Here is a 21,847-nt window from a genome sequence, read left to right on the forward strand (position 1 = left end):
TCTGATGGGAAGGCTTGGTGCAGGTTGGTGTCTATAATCATTCCTAGATACAGCAGTCTTTGAGTGGGAAGGAAGCCGGGATAAATTCTTGAGGTTTACCATGATCCCCAGATCTTGGCAAAGCCCCAGAAGCTTGTCTCGGTGCTGAAGATAGTTTGGGGTTGCCACAGAGTCTGCTAAGATCAGCCAGTCATCCAAATAATGTAGGAGATGCATACAGAACCTGCGAGCCCCAAATGACACAAGGGCGAATACTTTTGTGAAGACCTGGGGTGCTGTGGAAAGACCGAATTAAAGCACCTTGACCTGGTATTTCTTTTTGTCCAGACTGAACCTCAGATGCTTCCTTGAAGACGGATGGATTGGGATCTGGAAGTATGCGTCCTTTAGGTTGAGTGTGCACACGAAGTCCTGTGGTCTTACTGCGTGTCTGACCATGTTCTGCCGTCTCCATGCTGAACAAGGTTTGCTTGACAAACTTGTTCGGAGCCGAGAGGTCAATGACTGGTCTCCAGCCTCCAGATGCCTTTTCCACAAGAAAAAGACTACTGAATAAGCCTGGGGAGTTGTTGAGGACCTCTTGGAGAGTGTCATTCTCCAACATAGTCTGGACTTCGGGCCAGCCCCTTTGCGGATCCCTTCGCAAAGGAGCTTTTCGACACTAGTCTTGATTAGTAGAGGGAGAGATGAAATGAACGGCACACGATACCCTTCATGAATCACTGATATTGTCCAGCGTTCAGTCCCAAGCTGATTCCACCTCTTCCAGCAGCAATGTAGGCATCCCCCCACTGGTGGACAAGGAAGGGGATCGCCTATCCTAGCCTTTACAGCTGCGGCCATCAACTCTAGGATGTTTCGCCTCCATGGGCGAGCTTCTTAGAAACCTTATCTTTTGCTGCCATCTTTTTCGTCGAGGGGTTTGGTTGGCTGGTTGTCTGAAGGGCCGAGACATCAGGGCCCTATGGAGGAGAGAGTCTTGGTGGGACTTCATCCATCTCTTTGAAGTCTTGCAAACTTGCAATCTCGACGCTTGGGACTTGGTGATGGAACCTCTCGGCTACTGTGTCCCTGCCCTTCAGGATGTTGTTGGCTCACAAGTTCACCACTTGGTGGGCCAGGAACTCAATGGTATGAGTACCCGAGAGTAAGAAAGCTTCCATCACCTTCCTGGTGTTTTTTTTTGGAAAAATCCTCAGTCCGCACCAGGGTTCCAACAGATCCCAATCCAGCCACGAAGTAGCCTGCTTGGCATACTTCGCTACTTTCCCCTGGTTAAGGATATCCGTGGCCGAGAAAAAGATTTGATGACTGGAAAACCTCTCCAGGGAGACCCCTTCGTCAATTCCTCTACAGAATAGTGAAGAGGAAGAGCCGGGTGGGGCTTGTCAAGGACTTCATAGTATCTCCTCTGCTTGAGGCCCAGAGGCAGGAGGAGCTTGGAGGAAAAGCCCAATCAAAGAGCTGTGCAGTAACCTTACTACAGGCACTCTTCAGTCCCTAAGACCAGGGCAAAGAAGCACTGGATTTCAGGGGCTTCTGAGTGCCAAAGACACGATCTAGGACCGTGTCTATGCATTCTTAAGAAGCCATCGCCGGGTCTGCCAACTCATTGAGGGTCCTCATGCAAGCCAGAACTTGCCAAAAGCCATGCTCTGACTCCATCTTTTCACCTTCCGAAGAAGGACTGGCAGCTTGATCTTTGTCATCCACTGCCGAGGAGATTTCTGCAGTGTCTTGGAGTCTTTAGGCTCCTTCCCAGCAGGGAAAAAGGTCTCCAGTACCAAAGTTTTTTATGGTGGGACCTACTGATGGCCACCCATAAAAGGAAGGGTGTAAATCTCCAAGGGTTATGAGGCCGCAACACAGCTATCTTGTGGGACTTCATCTATAGGGGAAGGCCGGAAAGTCTGTCAAAGACTCTTCCCTGCAGACACCTCTTGACCAAGGTGACGAGTGAGCAAGAGGGCAAGGGGAAGAAGAACCAGCGAAGCTAGTCCTCCCCTTAAGACATCCTGAATGGGGTCAGCTTGACCCTTGATGATAAGATGTCGGAGACTCCTCTCTTTCTCTTCAAGGGAGACGGAACCGTAGATTTTCGCATTGGATCCGATGACAAGGAAGACTCTACCAGGGAAATCATGGGAGTTTCCGCAAGGCGTGAAGATGGAATACCTGATGCAAAGGCCTGGGTAACCGCCCAGACCAAGGCTCCGAAACACGGTTGGTGACCGATTATTATTATTACTTGCTCAGCTACAATCCTAGTTGGAAGAGCAGCATGCTATAAGCCCAAGGGCTCCAACAGGGAAAGTAGCCTAGTTATTCCACTGATCTTGCTATTTTGTAGATATAAAATGCTTCAAATGGGTTATATAATCTTTCACAGGTAGTGTAATAGTGTAAATGCTTGATTTGGAAAATTGATTGGAGAATTAGCTGTAGAATCCACTTTTTCATTAACCATAATTCCCAACAAGGGCAGGAATCCAACATATTTCTATATTTACCCCACGGGAGTAAAAGCTGTCAAGAAGCTCTTTAATTTTCAATACCAATTGATTTTTAAGAGTATAACGCTATAGGGATTCTATGGCACTTCTTGAATCACTGTATATCACAAACATAATTTGCCACATCTTCAATAGTTTTAATAACTTCAATTGCTAACATAATGGCTGATAGTTCGGATGTAAATACTTATGCTTCACCTGTAATGTGAGCCGACTAATTTTGTGTGAGGACACTGCAGACTTCCCTGCACCCATTGAAGATTTAGAGACATCAGTATATATAGGATAATGAGGTCCTTTCCTTTGAATATATTCCAAGGCATGTTGGGTATAACTATTTTTTTGACAACTAATAAAGATGAGAGCATTTTTTTGTTTTCTTTAAGATCCAAGGTGGAGGAAAGAAAAATGGTTATATTCATTCTGACATTTGTAGAATGTAATAGCCTATTTGCTCTTATTGGGAATGGTGGTTCATGATTGTTTATGAATATGTCACCGAGGTTGAATAGCTTCTTTGTTGGAGAATTGGTAGTTAGGATCTCTAATGTACTTCGCATGGTTACAAAATCTCAATGTATGGACAAGGGTGGTTCCCCACTTTTACATAGCACCGATATCTTTGGGGACGACCTACAGTCTCCACTACATAGTCTTAGGCCTCGAGTGTGTATTGGATAGGAAGGCCATAAATGACATAAGGCGTTAAGAGAGTTAGACACCCCACAGATGGCAGACGGGCACTAGGGGAAGCAATGGAGTCCTGGCCCGAAGGGTTGCAAGGGTTAAATGGTTATCTCTCTTGCTCAACATCCTCCAGAATGCCGAACGAGCAGAGTCAGTGACAGAGAGTAAGAGGCCTAGGAGAAAGACATCAGGACTTCGGCCTCGAGGAAGACCCCAAGGAAAAAAAATCCCTTTTAGACTTCTTCTTCTGCAGCCTATCATATCGCTCTCACTGTGAGGATGACCACTCGCAACACTCATTGCAGGGAGAAGCCTACATGTAGGAGTGTCGTCTGCACGCAAGGTAAAGTTGGTGAGGATCAGTCTCAACAACAGATATGAACGTGCCTCAAACTTGGCCCACTATTCCGGAGGAAACCCGCATAGTCGCGCTCCTCAAAGACCAACAAAGAGAAAGAGATAAAAATGTTTTACAGTAGGTAAATATAAGAATTTATAGGAGTACGAGACACCATGTCTTCACTCTACCAAGCCAAAAACAATTGTAACATATATCACTGGGTGAGTGTGTGAGCAGGGTGGCTGGTCTACCTCCGCTAACTAGCGGAGGGTCATTGACACCTCGCATAAAGATTTATGGCTAGATTCCAGGTACACTGAAAACATATCTTCATAGTAAAGAGAAAAGGGTTTGCATTCTTGTAGGAACATAGTGTTACAACTATAATCCATTACTATTCAGATATCAAAAATTTTCCCAGGGATGGATATGATTCCAATTCTGTTCCCAATACGGTAGTGTATATCATATAGAAATTAAGTTTTGGATTCATACTTTTCCAGATAATCTTCACAATTTGGCCCAAATGTTTTAAAATAAATTGCAGAAGTACTTAAATATCACAAATAAAGTTATACAGGTTACTTACCAGATCTTTACCTGGTTTGAACATCAATTGGGCTTTAAGAAAACTCTTACCCAGCACATGAATCTTCTGGCATTAGTTCCGTGAAAGCTTGAAGACAAGAAACCGCAAATGAAGCTGTTTTCCGCACTTGAGGAACAATGTCACTTTCTAAGTTAATTAAGTCACAGATGAGTTTGTGTTGCCCTTCAAACAATTTGGATATTGATGGACAGCACTTAGCAAGGTATCCAATCAAAGTGCATAACCTTGACCTCACTAACGGAACTTTATGAGTTATCAATGTCCCCAAAAGCAGTACAACAGAGTCACTTGTTCCAAAAACTTGCTCAACTACAGACTTATTTTCTGGTGTAATACGAAGTATTTGATTCAATACTGCCAACATATCTGCAACCAACTCTGGTAAAACACTATCCAAAGTTAATATTTTGCTAATGACAGTAAAAGCATTTAGGACACATACACAGTCACAAAACTGTAACAAGAAATCTGTTTCAGTATATACTAAGTGACAAATCAACATTGTAATTTGACCCATAGTGTCAATTTGATCCTTATCAAATTCCACAGTTCTGTTAACCTTAGATTCTAGTTTGAGTATTAATTTACATGCATAAACAAGGTTTGGCACTAATTTGCATTCGAGATATACTCTAATAACATCATCAGTTTGGTCTTTCATACTCTCAATTGTAAAGGGTAGCATGAATAAAGTTCCTATTTTATTGATAACCTGAAGAGCACAAGTCTGATTCCTGAGAGGAGATACAAACATTGAAAGCTCACTTTGTTCAAAGAAAATACTGTAGTTTCCATTCAGTACATCAGCTAATGTTTTATCTAGAAATCTACACCATTCTTCAGTCTCGATAGGTTTGTCATCTGAATTAAAGCTGTGAAGTGTAAAGACTGCTGCACTACTTAATGTCTTCCCACTTATCACAGTTAATGCTCTTTCTTGAGTAAATGGAGTTAAACTTTCTTCATTGATATTGGGCAAACTTGGCCGTCCATCTTGCGCTGGTTCCAACATACCATATGAAGGTCTACTTCCTCTCCTTGAGGAATCAATAGAATTAGCCAAATAATTTACCATGCTGTCTTTACGATCTTCCAAAGGTACAGGTCCACGCATTCTGAAATCTTGAACATCTTCAGGTTTAAATCCTGATTCCTGAGACAATGTGCTTAACTTTCTAACAGAAGCCCCAACTGCACACCTTGCATCTGCATCAAGATCCCTCATTCTAGAAACTTCAGTGCCAGAGGTTGATGTGATTGATGCTGCACTTTTGTGAACCTCTACTTCTACTACGGTAGTCTGAAAACCATCTCCAAAATTTGCTTTATCACTCTTGGTTTGCCCAGCAGCCTCACCTGAGCTTGACAGCTGAACTTCTATCATCTTTTCCCTTCCTCTCCGTCTCATCGGAATTGGCGAAGGAGATCTCGAAGTACTCAGATGAGGGCTTCCTCCCCTAGCTTGAAGATGAACAGCTGCCAACTTCTTTAGAACAACCGGGTCGATCTGTGGTAGCGTAGAGTCTATACTTGTACTCTGTCCCTCATGAAAGGGGGCAGGGGGTAATTCAACAATGATACTGCCTTCAATAGGACCTGTTAATTCTGAACCTGGTCTGGATCTTAGCCCTGAACCTTCCATTCTATTAGGAGTTTCTACTTGTCTTCCCATTGGTTTCAGCATCATTCTTGGCTGGCCAGAAGCTCTCTGTACTAGTTCCTGCCTTTGCTGCTCTTTAACTTGCTGCTGTGATAAAGTTAGTGGATTGGTTAGTGGTGCAGTATTTAAAGTCTGTTGTACAAATATAAGTCCTTCATGCACCCAAGGATGTTCTAATAGATCTGGCCATGTTAACCTTCTCATCGGATCTTTATTAAGTAATCCCTTCAAAAAGCTCAGGCAATCTACACTCCATTCATCAGACCAAATGATTGGCTCAATTTTAACCATTTTTACCAACTGAACAATAGAAGTAGTACAGAATGGAGGTTTCCCCTCCAAAAGCTCATATAAAATGCATCCAAGAGACCAAAGATCAGCAGTATGATCATATGGCTTTTCTTCTATTACTTCTGGTGCCATATATAATGGAGTGCCCTTCACTGAAGTTAATACATATGTATTAATTCCCATTTTTCTGGAAAACCCAAAATCACATAACTTTGCTTCTCCCGATGAAGCCAATAGGATATTTTGGGGTTTAATGTCTCTGTGTAGTATTCTGTGTGAATGCAAGTAATAAATAGCTGATACTAAATTACTAGCTATTTGTTTAACTCTTTCTTCTTTCAAGGGACCCTTAGATTCCAAAAGTTGAAAAAGTTGTCCTGGAACATATTCACTTACTGCCACAACTTCATTTTCTGTCTCAAAGGAATCTACCATCCGTACAATGTTTGGATGTGCAAGCCCTCTCTGGATATCACATTCCCGCCGTAGACTTTTCAGTTCTCTTGCACCTTTGTTTCGCTTTGGTATAAACTTGAGTGCTACTATTTGACCTGTAACCAGGCATTTTCCTCTAAACACTCTTCCAAATGATCCTTGTCCAATAGCCTCCAGGACCTGATATTTCTCCATCTCATACATCTATCTGAAATTGAAAAATAGATTCACAAAATACTCACAAGGTATTCACATATCAACAAATTGAAATAATATTAAATTTCTGTTATTCACATCTCACTCACTAACCTCTGTATTAGATGTTAAAAAATTTTCTAGGCTCTGTCATCCAGAAAATATTCTGATATATGTAACACTGGTTTATAAATGCTTCAAAACTAGAAAGTAAACCCCTCCTAAGTTCAAGCAGACTAACATACATTTACCTTCTAATTCTTTATTACTTTCTCTGCTATTTCAAAGAGTACTGTACTGTAAAATACCTGATAATCTGTTTTTTATACCAAAACTGAAATAAAATTTTTATTTATAGTTAGAAAACAATTTCATTACAATATTTTTTCTCTGAATAAAGTTAAGGTGAATAACTGAATTACTGCCAAATTACAGATAAAAACTGGCCAGTTGTCCTCAACACAATACTCAAATGCCATCAATATGTGCCTGAAAACACAACAATAACTAATCTAATAACTGAAAAAAATTTATAATCAACATATGTTTCCTTTCACTTCCCTTAACAACTCATTCAAAATTAAAACTACTATAAATTAGTCCGAAAATAAAAAATTCTGCTAACATGTTGCTACATGGACCAATCATATTAAGAGATAATGCAGAAAGAAATACTATTAGCTTTTTGAATAACACTTGTATACATAGAGTAACTGGAGATTCAATGTTGAGAACATGAAACAAGTACTAGACTTCATTTTTCAAACATCTAAACAAGACAAACTTATTTCCCGTTTCTGAAATAACCCTCAACATATCCGACAATCAGCCTTAATGTTGTACAACAAGGATAAAATAATATCTGTATTAAAAAGTATTTAAAAATATCCTCCAATTCTATCTCATAGGGAAATGAAAATCAAACAAATAAACACAAACTCCCACTTCACTTGATACTGAAGGATTAACCTAATACACTGACTCACCCCTGTAAATGTATACGACTGGACTATGCTTGCAATTACATGGTTCTTCCAGATAACTACTGTACAGGATTTAATTTTTAATTGTAAATTTAATTTACCCGTATCTTTTTCAACTATGTAGATCTATGATTTATACCTAAATATAAACACCAACCTCATTCCCAAATAGCATTATCAGACAAGTTAACCATATCATTCTTTTGATTCTAATGAGTAGCAGAATTTTATTTTATATGATTGCATGAGTTGTTTTAGGAAATATTTTTATCAAGTAAAGGATACAGTATAATAATGTAGAGTGCAATACTTTTAACTCCTATTTATATTTGGTTTTCAATAATCTTTAATGGGGTAGCACTAATCTGATCAACCACTAAATCCATTATTATAAGCATAGATATCTACAATACACAAAAAGAACTGGAAAACAATAATGTACTAAGTCACAATTCTAATGTGTCTCTATACGAGGGGGGGACCCAAAAGTAACCGGAATTGTGACATAGAATTCTATTCAGCTATTGTTACATGTTTATAGTCTTATCACCTTCAAAGTACTCTCCATTTGAAGCAATGCACCGGTCAAGACGTGTTTTCCACTGTTGAAAGCAGTTCTGGAACTCTTGTGAAGTTATTTTTTTTTAATGACTCCGTCGTTTTCTTCTTAACCTCTTTGGCGTCTGCAAAACGTTTTCCTTTGAGGACTTTCTTCATTCGGGGAACAAAAAAAAAAGTCCAGGAAGCAAGATCGGGTGAATAGGGAGGGTGGGTAAGTAGGGTCATGCCATTCTTGGTCAGAAACTGTCTTACACTCAAGGCGGTGTGCGCTGTGGCAAAGTGGAGAGTGGTGGCTTCATCACGACAAAGCACCAGCGCACACCGCCTTGAGTGTGAGACAGTTTCTGACCAAGAATGGCATGACCCTACTTACCCACCCTCCCTATTCACCCGACCTTGCTCCCTGTGACTTTTTTTTGTTCCCCCGAATGAAGAAAGACCTCAAAGGAAAACGTTTTGCAGACATTGAAGAGGTTAAGAAGAAAACGACCGAGTCATTAAACAAAATAACTTCACAAGAGTTCCAGAACTGCTTTCAACAGTGGAAAACACGTCTGGACCGGTGCATTGCTTCAAATGGAGAGTACTTTGAAGGTGATAAGACTATAAACATGTAACAATAGCTGAATAAAATTCTATGACACAATTCCGGTTACTTTTGGGTCCCCCCTTGTATGCTAAAAATGCATATCAGCCCTCTTTCTATGTAGGCTAGATGTGCAATTTAGTATTCCTGTAAGTTGGGCATGCTGCTTAGCCTTCCCCTGTAGGCTAAATATATAAGATTTTTAAGGTAATTTGTATTTTTCCTAGCTATACAAACATGAGTCCTTTAATTGGAGAGATTTGTTTGGCGCAAGCTGGAATCAACTGTTGAAATTGGATGAGGAGGAGTTATAAAACTGGTTCAGGTGCAGGGCTAAAACCCCCTCTTTTCCAGTCGGAGACTAATCTTTTTTTTTATCCTTGGGCCCAGGACTCATAATGGTTGTTGAGGAGGGAAGTTCATATTAAAGGACTCAGGTTTGTTAGCTAGGAAAAATATAAATTACTTTAAAAATTTGATATTTGTTCCTAAACAGCATTCAATACAAATCCTCGTTCTTTAATTAAGGAGACTCACTACTTGGTAGATGTTGGAATTCCCCGTAAACCAAAACTGGAAGGTTCTAATTCTTCCCTGGAAGCACTGACTGCAAATTGAAGACCACTGACAACCCTTACTGTATATGTTTTCCAGAAGGGTGAAAAACTGATAGGTCCTGGGTTATACATTATTAAATGTAGTACACTACTAGATCAATCAAGATGAACCCTTAACCAAAGGAGATATCAGATAGGGTCAAATATCAAATGCATGATTGATAGGTTGATATAGGATGATATACTTCTTTGGAAATAAAGAATGAAGCTCTGAAGTGTAACTTGTTAGCATGTAACGCTTAAGACTGCTGGCCCCCGAGGGAGAATGAAGCTTTAAAAAGTGGAGCAATGGCCGCCTCCCCCCCGGCCGTTGCACTCTTCAATGAGCGGAAGGACCTTTATAAATGAGCTCTCCAAAACAGTGGGCTCCGGACGACAGTCTGAGGTCCCCCTAGACATTCTACACCAGAGCACACCCCTCCGCCACCATTGACTATGGTGAGGCAGCTGGCTCCAGAGAATCCTTTCCTCCCCACTAATATCACAAATTTTTTTTAATAATTTGTAGTCTGCCAAACTACAGTACAGTATACAAATTATATTAAGGTGTAAACAACTGACAGGTAAATTACCTATCGGTTGCGGGGAGCTGCCAGCTCACTAACAGATAGCTTAGATGGAAGCCTGGGACTCTCTCAAGGGCTGGTGATGGCAGGAAAGTTTGAGTAAAGGACACAGGTTTGTATAGTTAGGAAAAATACAAAATACATTAAAAATTTGTGATTTGTTCTTACACAAATAAAAACCATCGTCTTTTACTTAGGAGACTCATCATAGGTGGGAGGAAGTCTCCTTTCTCACTGACTGGAACCTTAACCCAGGAACTTGAAACTCTAGCATCTAGGATGCTAAAAGAGTAAGGGTTTCTTACCCCTCGTGAATCCCAGGAGAACCAGTGGGTTTCATGGCATTGGGTTTTAAAGGTTATTCTTGAGCTGGAATCCTCTGTCGTACACCTGGCAAAAGAAATGGGTTTGCTGATGCTGTAAATTGAAAGCTATTTCAAGAATATGAGTTTGCCTGGCTACATCACACTCCCCCTTCTAAGGAGTCTTTTCTCTTGCATGGCTTGTACATGGAACAGTCACACGCTGAGTCGGCTTACCTAACTATTCGATTGAGTTCTACTGGCGAAGTCTTTCAAACCTGTATCCCAAGAGAGGGAAGATTGAAAGTAAAAGAAAAGGCCAGACATTCTTTACTTTATCCCAGTCTTACTCATCCCTCAATCTGCAGTCACTGATCCTGTGAATAACGTATCTAGGAACCTGTGGGACATTTCACGCAAGTAGTGAGCATCGTTTGAGGTTTCCAACAACTGGCTGAAGAACCTGTATTAGAGAAATTCCTCTTAAAGTTAAAGAGGTACTGTACTAATACCTCTTACATTGTGAGCCTTTACATGTGTCCCTTCTGTGGAAGAGGAAGTGCATGTCTGAGAGATAACCTCTTTCAGCCAGAAGGAGATTATGTTCTTGGATATCTTCTCCTTCGATCTTCCTATGCTTATGAAGAGATGCTGCAGGCAAAGTCTAACGGTCCTCGTCTGCTTGAAATAGCACCTCAGGATCATCGGTTATGTCCCTAAAACCCTGGCAATCAAGTCATGACGGAGTTGCAATGTACAGTAACTACTGTATGGAGTTAAGGACAAGGGAGAGTGAGACCTGCTTCCACCCCATTGAATGGGTAATGTTGAATAAGAGATCATGAAGCTCACAGACTCGTTTAGCCGAAGCTAAAACAGGAAAGGAATCCATTTTTAAGGTAAGGCCTTGTCTGAGGATAGCCTTAACAGTTCATAGGGTATCTTCCTTGAACGTAACACCTTAACAACATTCCGTGTTGGTGAACTTGTCCAAATTGGAGGACTGGTCTGCTCAAAACTTTATATGAGCATTAAATTTCTTTGAAAGAAGAAATTTCTACCCCCTTTAGTCAGTCTTGGCTTACAGCCGAGTGAAAGCCTATTACTCCTGAAACGGAGTCGAGTCTCTCCTTGTGGAGGACAAAAAAAAAAACTATGAATGCAACAGCAGTTCCGAGAAGGAGAGCCACCCTTACCCCGACATCAACCACAGGAGCTGGCCCACTTCGCAAGGTAGATTGCTGCCGAAAATCTGCGGAGGTATCCAGACATCTGTTGCACAGTCTCTCGTGAAAAGCCTTTCTCTGAGAGGAGATGCTGGATAACTTTCATGCATGAAGTTAAAGGGATACCGCTGCACCATGGAAGATCCTGGTGTGTGGCTGGTAAAGCAAGTCAGGGAGAGGAGGCGTTCTTTCAGGGTTTTTATTTGGAGTAGCAGCAGCAGGACAAAAAAAAATAAACTATTAGTGCAACAGCAGTTCCGAGAAGAAGAGCCACCCTTACCCCGACATCAACCACAGGAGCTGGCCCACTTAGCATGGTAGATTGCTGCCGAAAATCTTTGGAGGTATCCAGACATCTGTTGCAATCTCTCGTGAAAAGCCTTTCTCTGAGAGGAGATGCTGGATAACTTTCACGCATGAAGTTGAAGGGATACAGCTGCACCATGGAAGATCCTGGCGTGTGGCTGGCATAGCAAGTCAGGGAGAGGAGGCATTCTTTCGGGTTTTTTGTTCGGAATAGCAGCAAGTCCAAGTACCACTCCCTCTGCAGCCACTTCACTGCTACGAGAGCCATCAGTAGATTTAGCGTTGCTCAAACTCTATATAGGATTCTTTATAACAGGCAAAAGGGCGGAAAAGTATATATGTTGAGGTTGTCCCATGGATACTGGAACACATGCTTGAATGCAGTTTTCGGGTCTGCAACTGGAGAGCAATAAATCGAGAGCTTATGGTTCAGGGAGGTAGTGAACAAGCCCACTATCAGAGAACCCCGCAAAGTCAGAATCTCTGACGCTATTCAAGAGCAAAAGGACCATCCTGACCCAGCTATCTGCATCTTTTTGCTCAAATTGACCTCTACTACGTTCCTTTTGCCCGGGATGAAATGAGCAAACATGATAATCAAGTCGAGTTTTGTCCACTCAAGGGTTGTTACTGATAGCTGGCACAGATGCAGATACATAGTACTTCCTTACTTGTCGTTCATCAACACCATTGAGTGCCCTGTTCGAAGAGGGCAAAACTCCTGAAGGGCTAAAGTTGCAGTTCTGTATTCCTAGTAATGTAATCTTGAACACTCCAGGAACCTGATTCCATGTGCTAAATGAGGAGAGCTCTCTACCCTTCTCTGAAAGTGTCTATAAAATGGAAAAATTCTGGTGGAGGCATCTAGAGTGGGGCCTCCATTCAGGTGGTTTGTCTCTTCCAGCCACTATTGAAGGTTCTTTCTGGACTCCTTCCCTATCTGTACTGGATAGAGCAGAATGTCCAGATGCTGTGACCAGGAACCTTTAATCCTTATTGCCAGATTGAAGACGAGCTCTGCCTCTGAGGACTAACCAATCTATGATGTTAGTGCCCCAGGAGATTCTGCCACTGGTATGCTGGGGATAGCTACTACTCACATACAAGACATCTTCTCCTGGGACAGGCATACTTTCCGTTGCATTGAATCTATGTCCATTACCAAATACACTACACATGAGTGGGGATCAGAACAGAATTCTCAATTCATCACAACCCCCCCACCCCGTCTTGACAATGTGAGAACTTTATCTAGAACAGTGATTCTCCACCGCTGTGCTATGGCACACGGGTGTACCATGAGACTAGTCTAAGCGTGCCGTAAAAAAACTGTCTTGGCAAACAAAATTTTTTTGTCTAAAGATGCTGATCAACCAAATTAATCCACTGTACCAGTCGTCTAGATAGCGGAGCACACGAAATTCGTTAGCATGCGCCCTCAAAGATGCCAGCTTGAAAATCCTTTGTGAAAATTTGGGCACCAATGACCACCTGAAGCAAAGGATCTTGAATTTTAACACCTTTCTGGCTACTACTACATGGAGGTATTTCCTGGAGGAGTGTATGGGGATTTGGAAGTATATAAGTCCTTCAAACTCAAGATGACCATGAAGTCCTGAGGCCTGATCGCTTGTGTAACCAAGGCTGCGGTCTTCATCCTGGACGATACCTGCCAGATAAACTAGTTAAAGACTAATAGGTCAACAACTGGTCTCCAGAGTTGGGACAGTTGAGCAGCTGACACTGAGGGATGAGGAATGAGCCCTGGTCCCAGGGTCAGAGTAATGGACACAAGGAATAGGGTAGGGACACTGGCACTGGGTCAGGGATAAGGGTTACACCAGGAATGTGGGAGCATTTTTGTCACCTTTCCTTTACCCTGAACCTTTACCGGTGCCCAGGGGGCAACCAAACCAGACTTACCTGTTTTTTTTATGTCGGGGGATGCCACCAGGCTCTCTGACACAGGTGGACCCACCACGCCTTTCACCACTGGAGTCACATGGGACTCAGAAGTTTTTGATAAATGTACAAGGGGGTACTGGGGGAGCAGCAGCCTTAATTACCAACTCCCTCGAGACAATCATGGAAGACCTACCTGAAAGACCTATAGAAGCCCACAACTTCCTTAGGTTAAACTTGCCGTCCACAGATTACACGGTCAAAGATGAAGGGCAGCAGCAAACACTAGGGGTTCCCTGCACACCAACAAAGCCTAATAAACCGTCGATGTCGATTCATGTTATCCTGACTCCTGCAGCATACTCCGCGATCTCCACAAGGATCGATCCAGGGGCATAAATACAGGCGCATCAGCAGAAGTCACACTTCTCAAAAGGAGACAGCTGTGGCGACACCCATGTCAGTGTCTTCTTGGGCATTGCTTATTCTGACTCCAACGAACACCTTGCACGCTTCTTCCTCTTCAGTGTATATGGCTGCCACTGCACAGGAGGCCACAATTGATACTAGGAGCACAAAGATGCCTGCGAACAGACATGCCCCCCCTACAAGCAGCACAGAGGGAGTGTGGATCTACAGACGGCTTCGCCATAAAGCGTTTGCAACATTCACCCTTCCCCTGACACTGCAAAAGGAGAAAAAATTAGCAGTTTTGCAAGAGCGCTGTAGAATATGTCAGTACTATACAGCAGTAAAAAAAAAAGTGATTATTCTCCGACTGGAAAGGGGATCGGATTTCTTGCCCTGCACCTGAATCAGTCAGATAACTGCCTGTTCTATTTCCAGTGACAGATTCCAGCTCCCCAATTAAAGGATGAGTGTTTGTATAATACTGTATGTAGGAACAAAAGTTATATGGCGATCTCCAAACATTATGCCGGATATGTTTCATAGTATTCTCATTAGGCTGGGTGTAATACTTGACCTGACATATAGAGTTTTGGATATACTGTACTGTACAGTCAGCCCTCGCTCTGCACGAGGGTTAGTTAAGAGAGACAGGCACGAAAAGCGAGACTCCCCGAATACTTGATGCCCTAGGGTGGGAACTCCCATTGCCTACATGCGGTTGACTAACATACTAAGTACTGCCTAATATTGTTTTTACTTAGTTTATATCAGAGTAGAAGTATTGTATTAATGAATGAAAACATTTCAGTAAGTGTAGAGTACATGTGCACACGTGTACTACGTACTGTATACGGTAAGGTTACAGTACAATATGTAACACTGGCCATCAGGATACCTATACAGTAACAACAAAACACTGTTGTTCCTATCTAATATAACACTTTCTGATACTGTAATGTATATTACTGTAATATATGTACAGTACAGTACTATCAATACCGTATAGTACAGCAGTATTAGCAAAGGCAACACTCATACTGAACTGTAAGTGTTCGCTGTTTCCAGCAGGACAACTTGCACTATTTGACAACTAACCGTACACATTTACATATTGTACAGTGGTATTTACATACAGTACAGTATGGTTAATAAACAATACTACAGTAATGCCTCACAACACAAATTAATTCGTTCTGGAGTGGCTTTCGTAAAGTGATTTTTGTGAGTTGTGAGTCCCATGCAAATTGCCTAATTCATTCCAAACCCTATAAAACACCACATTAAATCTCATAATAAAGATACAGTATAACCATAATGAAATACTATACAGCAAAATATATTTGAACCATTCAATATACCTAAATTAACTGTTAATACCTGTAAATTAAATAGTTATTACAACATATTGTAATAAATGGCAAATAATATACAGTAATACATACAATACAATACTGTTCATATACTAAATATACAGTTCCATATGTACTGTACTATTATAGTTACCCCTATTATAGACTACAGCTACATTTTCTGTTGTCTGAACCCATTTTCTTCAACTCTTTGTGATGGGCGACTATTTCATTCTCGGCCTGGCTGGCAAATCTCTTTTCTTAAAGTGAAACATTTTTTGTAAAGCGAGTCATAAAAATATTCGCATCTAGTTTCGCAGCTTGAAAATTTTGTAAGCAGTCTTTCGTGAAGAGAGGTATGACTATATGTTACTGTAATAGTATGACAATTAAAATTAACGAAGTGTACCCACATTATACAAAGATAACAAACCATTTTTGTACAAAGTTCTACGCAGTCATGAAGCATGATGCAACTCCTAATGCGTCGTATCTTACGCAGTACTGTAAGGAATCGGACATTACAGTACATTACCTGGTAAATATATACACTGTACAAGAGTATATACTATCCTGTATACCAATATCTCACTCTTTACATAAGAATGGGATTCTGCTCATAAAGGACTAAAGTGGGAGATGGACATGCGAGGAGAGACGATGCAAGAGCGAGACCGAGTGAGCGAGATGGGGTGTTGTGCTGTGTGGAAAGGGAAATTGCGTGAAGGATTTCGGGTATAAAGGAGTGTAGTCAGTATGAAATCGTCGGCCCGCGAGAGTACTTATCGCAAACCCACAAATATGACAAATTTGGAAGTAATTTGTATTTTTCCTAATAATACAAACCTGGAGCTATTTATAGGGATATTACTTTCGGGGTAGCTGAAAGACGAGCCATAAGACTTTTAGGAGATAACTACCCGCTGGCCAGGGCACCATCCACCTGTTGATATACTACAGATAGAGTTCTTGGGTCCTTTGACTGGCCAGACAGTACTACATTGGATTCCTCTCTCTGGTTATGGTTCATTTTTTTTCCTTTGCCAACACATACACTGAATAGTCTGGCATATTCTTTAAACATTCTCCTCTGTCCTCATACACCTAACGACACTGAGATTACCAAACAATATTTCTCTCTCAAAGGGTTAACTACTGCATTGTAATAGTTCAGTGGCTACTTTCCTCTTAGTAAGGGTAGAAGAGACTCTTTAGCTATGGTAAACAGAAGGACACTCCAAAATCAAAACATTATTCTCTAGTCTTGGGTAGTGCCATAGCCTCTGTACTATGGGCTTCCACTGTCTTGGAGTAGAGTTCTCTTGCTTGAAGGTACACTTGGGCAAACTATTCTATCTTATTTCTGTTCCTCTTGTTATTTTGAAGTTTTTATAGTTTATATATAAAAGATTTATTTTAATGTTGCTATTCTTAAACATCTCTTGTAGTTTATTTCCTTTCTTCACAGGGCTATTCTCCCTGTTGGAACCTTTGGGCTTACAGCATCCAACTTTACTAACTAGGGCTGTAGCTGAGCAAGTAATAATAATAATAACAACCGCTGGTTAATGGGAGAGGTATGGGATAGCTGGCTACCCTGCCGACTCATACACCTGGGCTGAACACCCACTGTGCTTGCAGGCAGGAATTTCTAGGAGGGCAGGTGCTAGCTGGCCAATTACTTACAAAGTTGTCATTTGTTCCGTCACTATACAAATCCTCGCTATTTATAGGGATGACTTAGGAGGGTGGAGGTCTGTGCTAAATGTCTCTTGGTATTGACCTGGGATTCTTTCCTCCCGATATAGATTGTAGTTGGAGAGAATCCTAACACCTTGCTAAAATTACAGTGCTTCGCACTATTAGCAGCCTACACAAGCTGTCTGTTCAAGATACTAGAAATGTGAATGTTATGATATTAGTTCTCTGAGTCGTAGGAATCTTTGAAAGTACCCTAGACATACCCAATCCCCTTTGCTAGAGGTATTGGGGACGCAATGGTTCTTAACTGCAGAAAGGAAAGGCGAGGTCATCTGTACTGAGGACCCTGGTGGTGTTTCTCCAAGAGAGGGGACAGGTGGATGAAAGAAAGCAAGTCAGTCATTCTTACCCAGTCACCCAAGACTAACCAGACATTCTTATCCATTCACCCGACTAATTCCGGATAACTTTAGCCCTCAATCCTCTGCTACTTATTCACAAGGGATCCTGAGGTGTTTAGACCACTTTTTGTACAGCCACCACAGGAAAAAAGGAAAATGTTTCCATGCTCCCGTGGGTCACGTCTTGCAGGTAGTGGGCGGTGAAGGTCGTCTTCTGACGCTTCCACACGTCTGCTTGTAGCATCTGCGCCACACAATAGTTCTTGAACGCCAGGGACGTCATGAGCTCTGGGTCATCATGGTGGAGGAGGGTCGGGCGGCTGATTGCCAAATCAATGACCTTGCAGATCCATGCAGAGATGACAAATTCAGAGATAATTTGTATTTTTCCCTAACTAATACAAACCCGGAGTTATTGATTTGGACATTCTTTCAGCGTAGCTGGAAGGTAACCAATTAAACTTTTAGTGCGAGTGGCAACCCTACCCAGAAACTGGGTGGCGGCTGGCTAGGGGTACCCAGCCACCTTTATACAGTATATACTCACAGATCGGTGATCTAGTCCCTTTTTCCATTGCAGGCAGGACTTATAGTGGGATAGACGAAGGGGGAACAATTTATATAAACAACTCCAGGTTTGTATTGGGGAAAAATACAAATTATCCCTGAATCTGTCATTTATTCCAACACTAATAAACCTTACGTTATTTATTTGGATGACTCACCCTTAGATGGGTGCTAAGTCAAACTACTGGCATAGTCATTGACCCAGGTTTTGCCTAGTACAGTATTAAACTGTAATCAAGGGAAAACCTTACCACCTTGCTTATCGATACAAAGTGAGAATGATAGTGGCCTAAGCAATACTGGTTGTGAGATATAGCATACATACGTCTAGGTTAGAATGTTCTGAGTTTAAATAGGAAACTAACGCATAAAAATTAGACATCTCTCAATGCCTACCTCTCGGGAAGCATTGGGAACGTGTACAAGTATATCAATATAAACTATACTAGGTTACACAAGGGAAATGGTTATTACCTACAGGGGCTGAAGCCAGCTTGCAAAAGGATTCATGGCGCTGTACCCAAAGAGAAGGGAAGATGAAGAAAGGAATAAAGCCAGACATACTCTGTCATCCTAGACTTAACCCTGGTAACCAATGCTTTGAACCAACTGCTACTTGCCCAACAAGAAGACCGAGGTATTTTTAAACCACTTGTTGTGCAGCCAACACAGGACCGATAGAAAACGTATCAACTCTCCTGTGGGTCACGTCTTTTAGATAGTGGGCAATGAAGGTCGTTTGACACTCCACACAGCTGCCTGTAAAACTTGCAACACTAAGAAGTTATGTTTGAATGCCATGGACATACTGATGTCCAGCATCATGAGCTCTAGGCCTTCGGTGCTGGAGGGTCAGGATTCAGAGCATGGTCAATGACCCTGGAAATCCAAGAGGAAATGGTGTTTTTAGTAATCCTTTTAATTCTACCCGAACTAAAAAATAATAATGTTAGTTGGGTCCAAGTTGCTGCTGTTCATTTAAGATATCTAAAGCTCCTCACTGGGCATAGTAAGAATTGATCTGGGACATTAGTTACAGAACGTAGACTCTTAATCTGAAAGGGCCGGAATCTACCGGATTTTGAGTCTTTGCAATGAACTCAGGGAAAAAGCCAAGTGTCACTTCACCCCCCATCCTTTTGAATGGGCGATGCCGTACGAGAGACCATAAGTTCACCAACTCTCTCTGCCAACGCTAAACCGAGCAGGAACGCCGTCTACAGAGTATCATTTGGTCTGTTGCACTGCATAATAGTTTGTAGGGAGGTCTTTTCAAGGACCTCGAGACGCAAACCATATTCCAATGAGGTCTTATCTCCGACTGGGGGTAAGCAATCTCATAACTCTGTATGAGTAAGGAAAGCTCCAACGAAGAAGAAAAGTCTACTCCATTCAATCTAAAGGCTAGGCTTAAGGTTGAGCAATAGCCTTTTACCCCAGAGATTGAAAGGAGTTTTTCCTCCTGAGGTACAGTAAACCAGAAACTTCGCTATTACTGGAATAGTGGCACCGAAGAGAGAGAGATTCCTTCCACGACACCAACCACAAAAGACATTTCACTTTGCCTGGTATACCGAGGTAGAGGACTGTCGTAAATAACCATACATTCGTTTCACAACGAGTTGCGAAAAGCCTCTCTCAGAGAGGAGATGCTGGATAGTCTCCAGGTATGAAGCCTCTTGTGAAAGATGTTCGCGTGTGATGGAGGCCCTGTAGTTCTCTCGGGAGATCTACTAGAAGATGCAGAAGGCCTAATCCTTCTCTTTTTCCAAGCTGGTCTTCCTGTGCCACACGTACCCGGAGAGGAAACTCAGACCTACCTGGACTATCTTCTCCCCGTTTCCTCTTAAGAGGGAAGAAAGTTATCTTTTGCGTAGATGGTCTCGAAAGAGCCGAACCTCCTGAACTCCCGTGGTCAGACAGATGAAAGGAACCGTGGAGGTTAGACATCGTCAGGGGAATCCTCAGTATCCTAGCCGTTGACTGCATGTGAAGGAGAACCCGTGTCCGTCTGTCGCACTGCGTTAACCAGTGCTCCGACTCAGGCGGGTTCCCTCTCACTTGCAGTACTGGCCGAAGGATCCTTCAGAAGGCCATAGGCCTTAGGTTTGGGCACTTGAAAGAGAGGGTTAGCTTTTTTACCTGGTAATTTTGGCATCAGTCTGACCGCTTGGGCCTTCACTGGGCACTGATCCATTGGGGCGGTAGACTGCTTTGCTGTTTCAATTTGTCGTCTATCTTGTATCTGATGCTCATCACATTGGGAATTGACACCCCGATGCTCCCTCAGGGCGAGCTGGTCGCCTAGAGAATGACAATACCTTGGTGACATGCGCTTGCGAGTCTGCAAGGGAACAATTGTAGCAGTTGGTCTAGACAACCGATGCGAGGGTGAACGACGAGGAACCAGCGAGCGGCGAGATGGTGAATGCCGCAATGGCAAGCACCCGGTTGGCGAACGCCTGGTTGCTGAATGCCTGACTGATGAGCCCCGAGGGAGTGGTGACCTGTGAGCTCTAGGCTAGACTCATTGGTCCGATGAATGACGCTCACGCATCTGATGGTAGCGAGACCGATGGTCGTCTCGTAAAGTGTAAGGGTCTTTCGGTGACGAGTGACGATCACGAATCACCAAGCTACCTTAATGAGGTGAAAAGTGTTCGTCTGATAACAAAGTGACGAGTAGCTGGGGGTTCAGGCGTAGCTGATGAGTAACAAACGGCTGATGCGTCGCACGTAGCTGCTGGGTGATGACCCGCTAGTGTATGACAAGAGCCCGAAGGCTCAGCATGATGGTCCTTGACAGGACAAAATAGACATCTCCTTACCGTGGGGGGAGGGGGGGAGAATGTCCAGGGTGGCGAGGAGTTAACAACTCTGATGCCTGATGAACCTCCGGAGGGGAACGTCCAAGAGGTTCCTCCGGAAAGGGAACCTGAGCTGACATAGTCTGAGGCAACACAAGTTGGTCTCTCGAGGGTCCCTGGAACACAGGAATGAGTTCTCACTTGTGAGCGAGAGAAATGTTCGCTCGAAGGGGAAACTTGCCTCTGACGTTGCTCCACCCGCGACGGAAGAGTCGGCTCAGCATGGGGAGAGTGCCATCATCAGGAGTTGGCACCTCCAAGGAAGCAGGAGTTCGCTTCCTCTCAGCCCCAAGATAAAGGCGTTCCAGCAAAGCCTCCTTTGACTGGAGACCAGCCAACCCCAGTGATGGCCAAACCTGAAACAAATCAGAAAAAGTACCGGCGCTCCCCGGGGAAGGGGCAGAACTGATTCTCCATGGGAAACAGTACTGTCCCTCAATCCCCAAGGTTGACCTGAAGTTAAATGGTCTGCGCTACTATTCGGCAGTTCCCCAGGAGAAACTAAACGAGAAGCAGCATCAGGAAGAGATCAAGGGGGGCCAAAAAAGAACTCCAAGACTTCTTGGACTCAAGAGGAGGCCCTAGAAGGCAAAGAATCTCTCTTAGACTTCTTTTTTTCACCTAAGCCCAAACCTCTCCCACTCGGAGGCAGACCACTCCCGGCATTCAGGACAAGTGCTGTACCAGTCACAACACCGACCGCTACAGGATGATCACAGGTGGTGGGGGTCCATCTCAATAGAGGACATAATGGTGTCACAAGAGCGGCCC

At 42.8% G+C, this 21,847-nt stretch overlaps 1 protein-coding gene across 7 annotated transcripts in view; it reads right to left on the bottom strand.

Moving 5' to 3' along the window:
* The window catches only part of LOC137634914 (serine/threonine-protein kinase fused-like), a 66,446-nt gene that overhangs the window by 27,191 nt on the left and 17,408 nt on the right, over window positions 1-21,847 (bottom strand). For all 7 annotated transcript variants that reach the window (XR_011042584.1, XM_068367466.1, XM_068367468.1 and 4 more), the window contains one exon: window positions 4,130-6,744. Coding sequence is in view for 6 of the 7 variants with exons in the window: in XM_068367466.1 (XP_068223567.1) it covers window positions 4,176-6,740 (2,565 nt within the window). In the remaining variant the exon portion in view is untranslated. The remainder of the gene's footprint in view (window positions 1-4,129; window positions 6,745-21,847) is intronic.

The sequence above is a fragment of the Palaemon carinicauda genome, chromosome 45 (assembly GCF_036898095.1).
Source record: "Palaemon carinicauda isolate YSFRI2023 chromosome 45, ASM3689809v2, whole genome shotgun sequence".
NCBI lineage: Eukaryota > Metazoa > Arthropoda > Malacostraca > Decapoda > Palaemonidae > Palaemon > Palaemon carinicauda.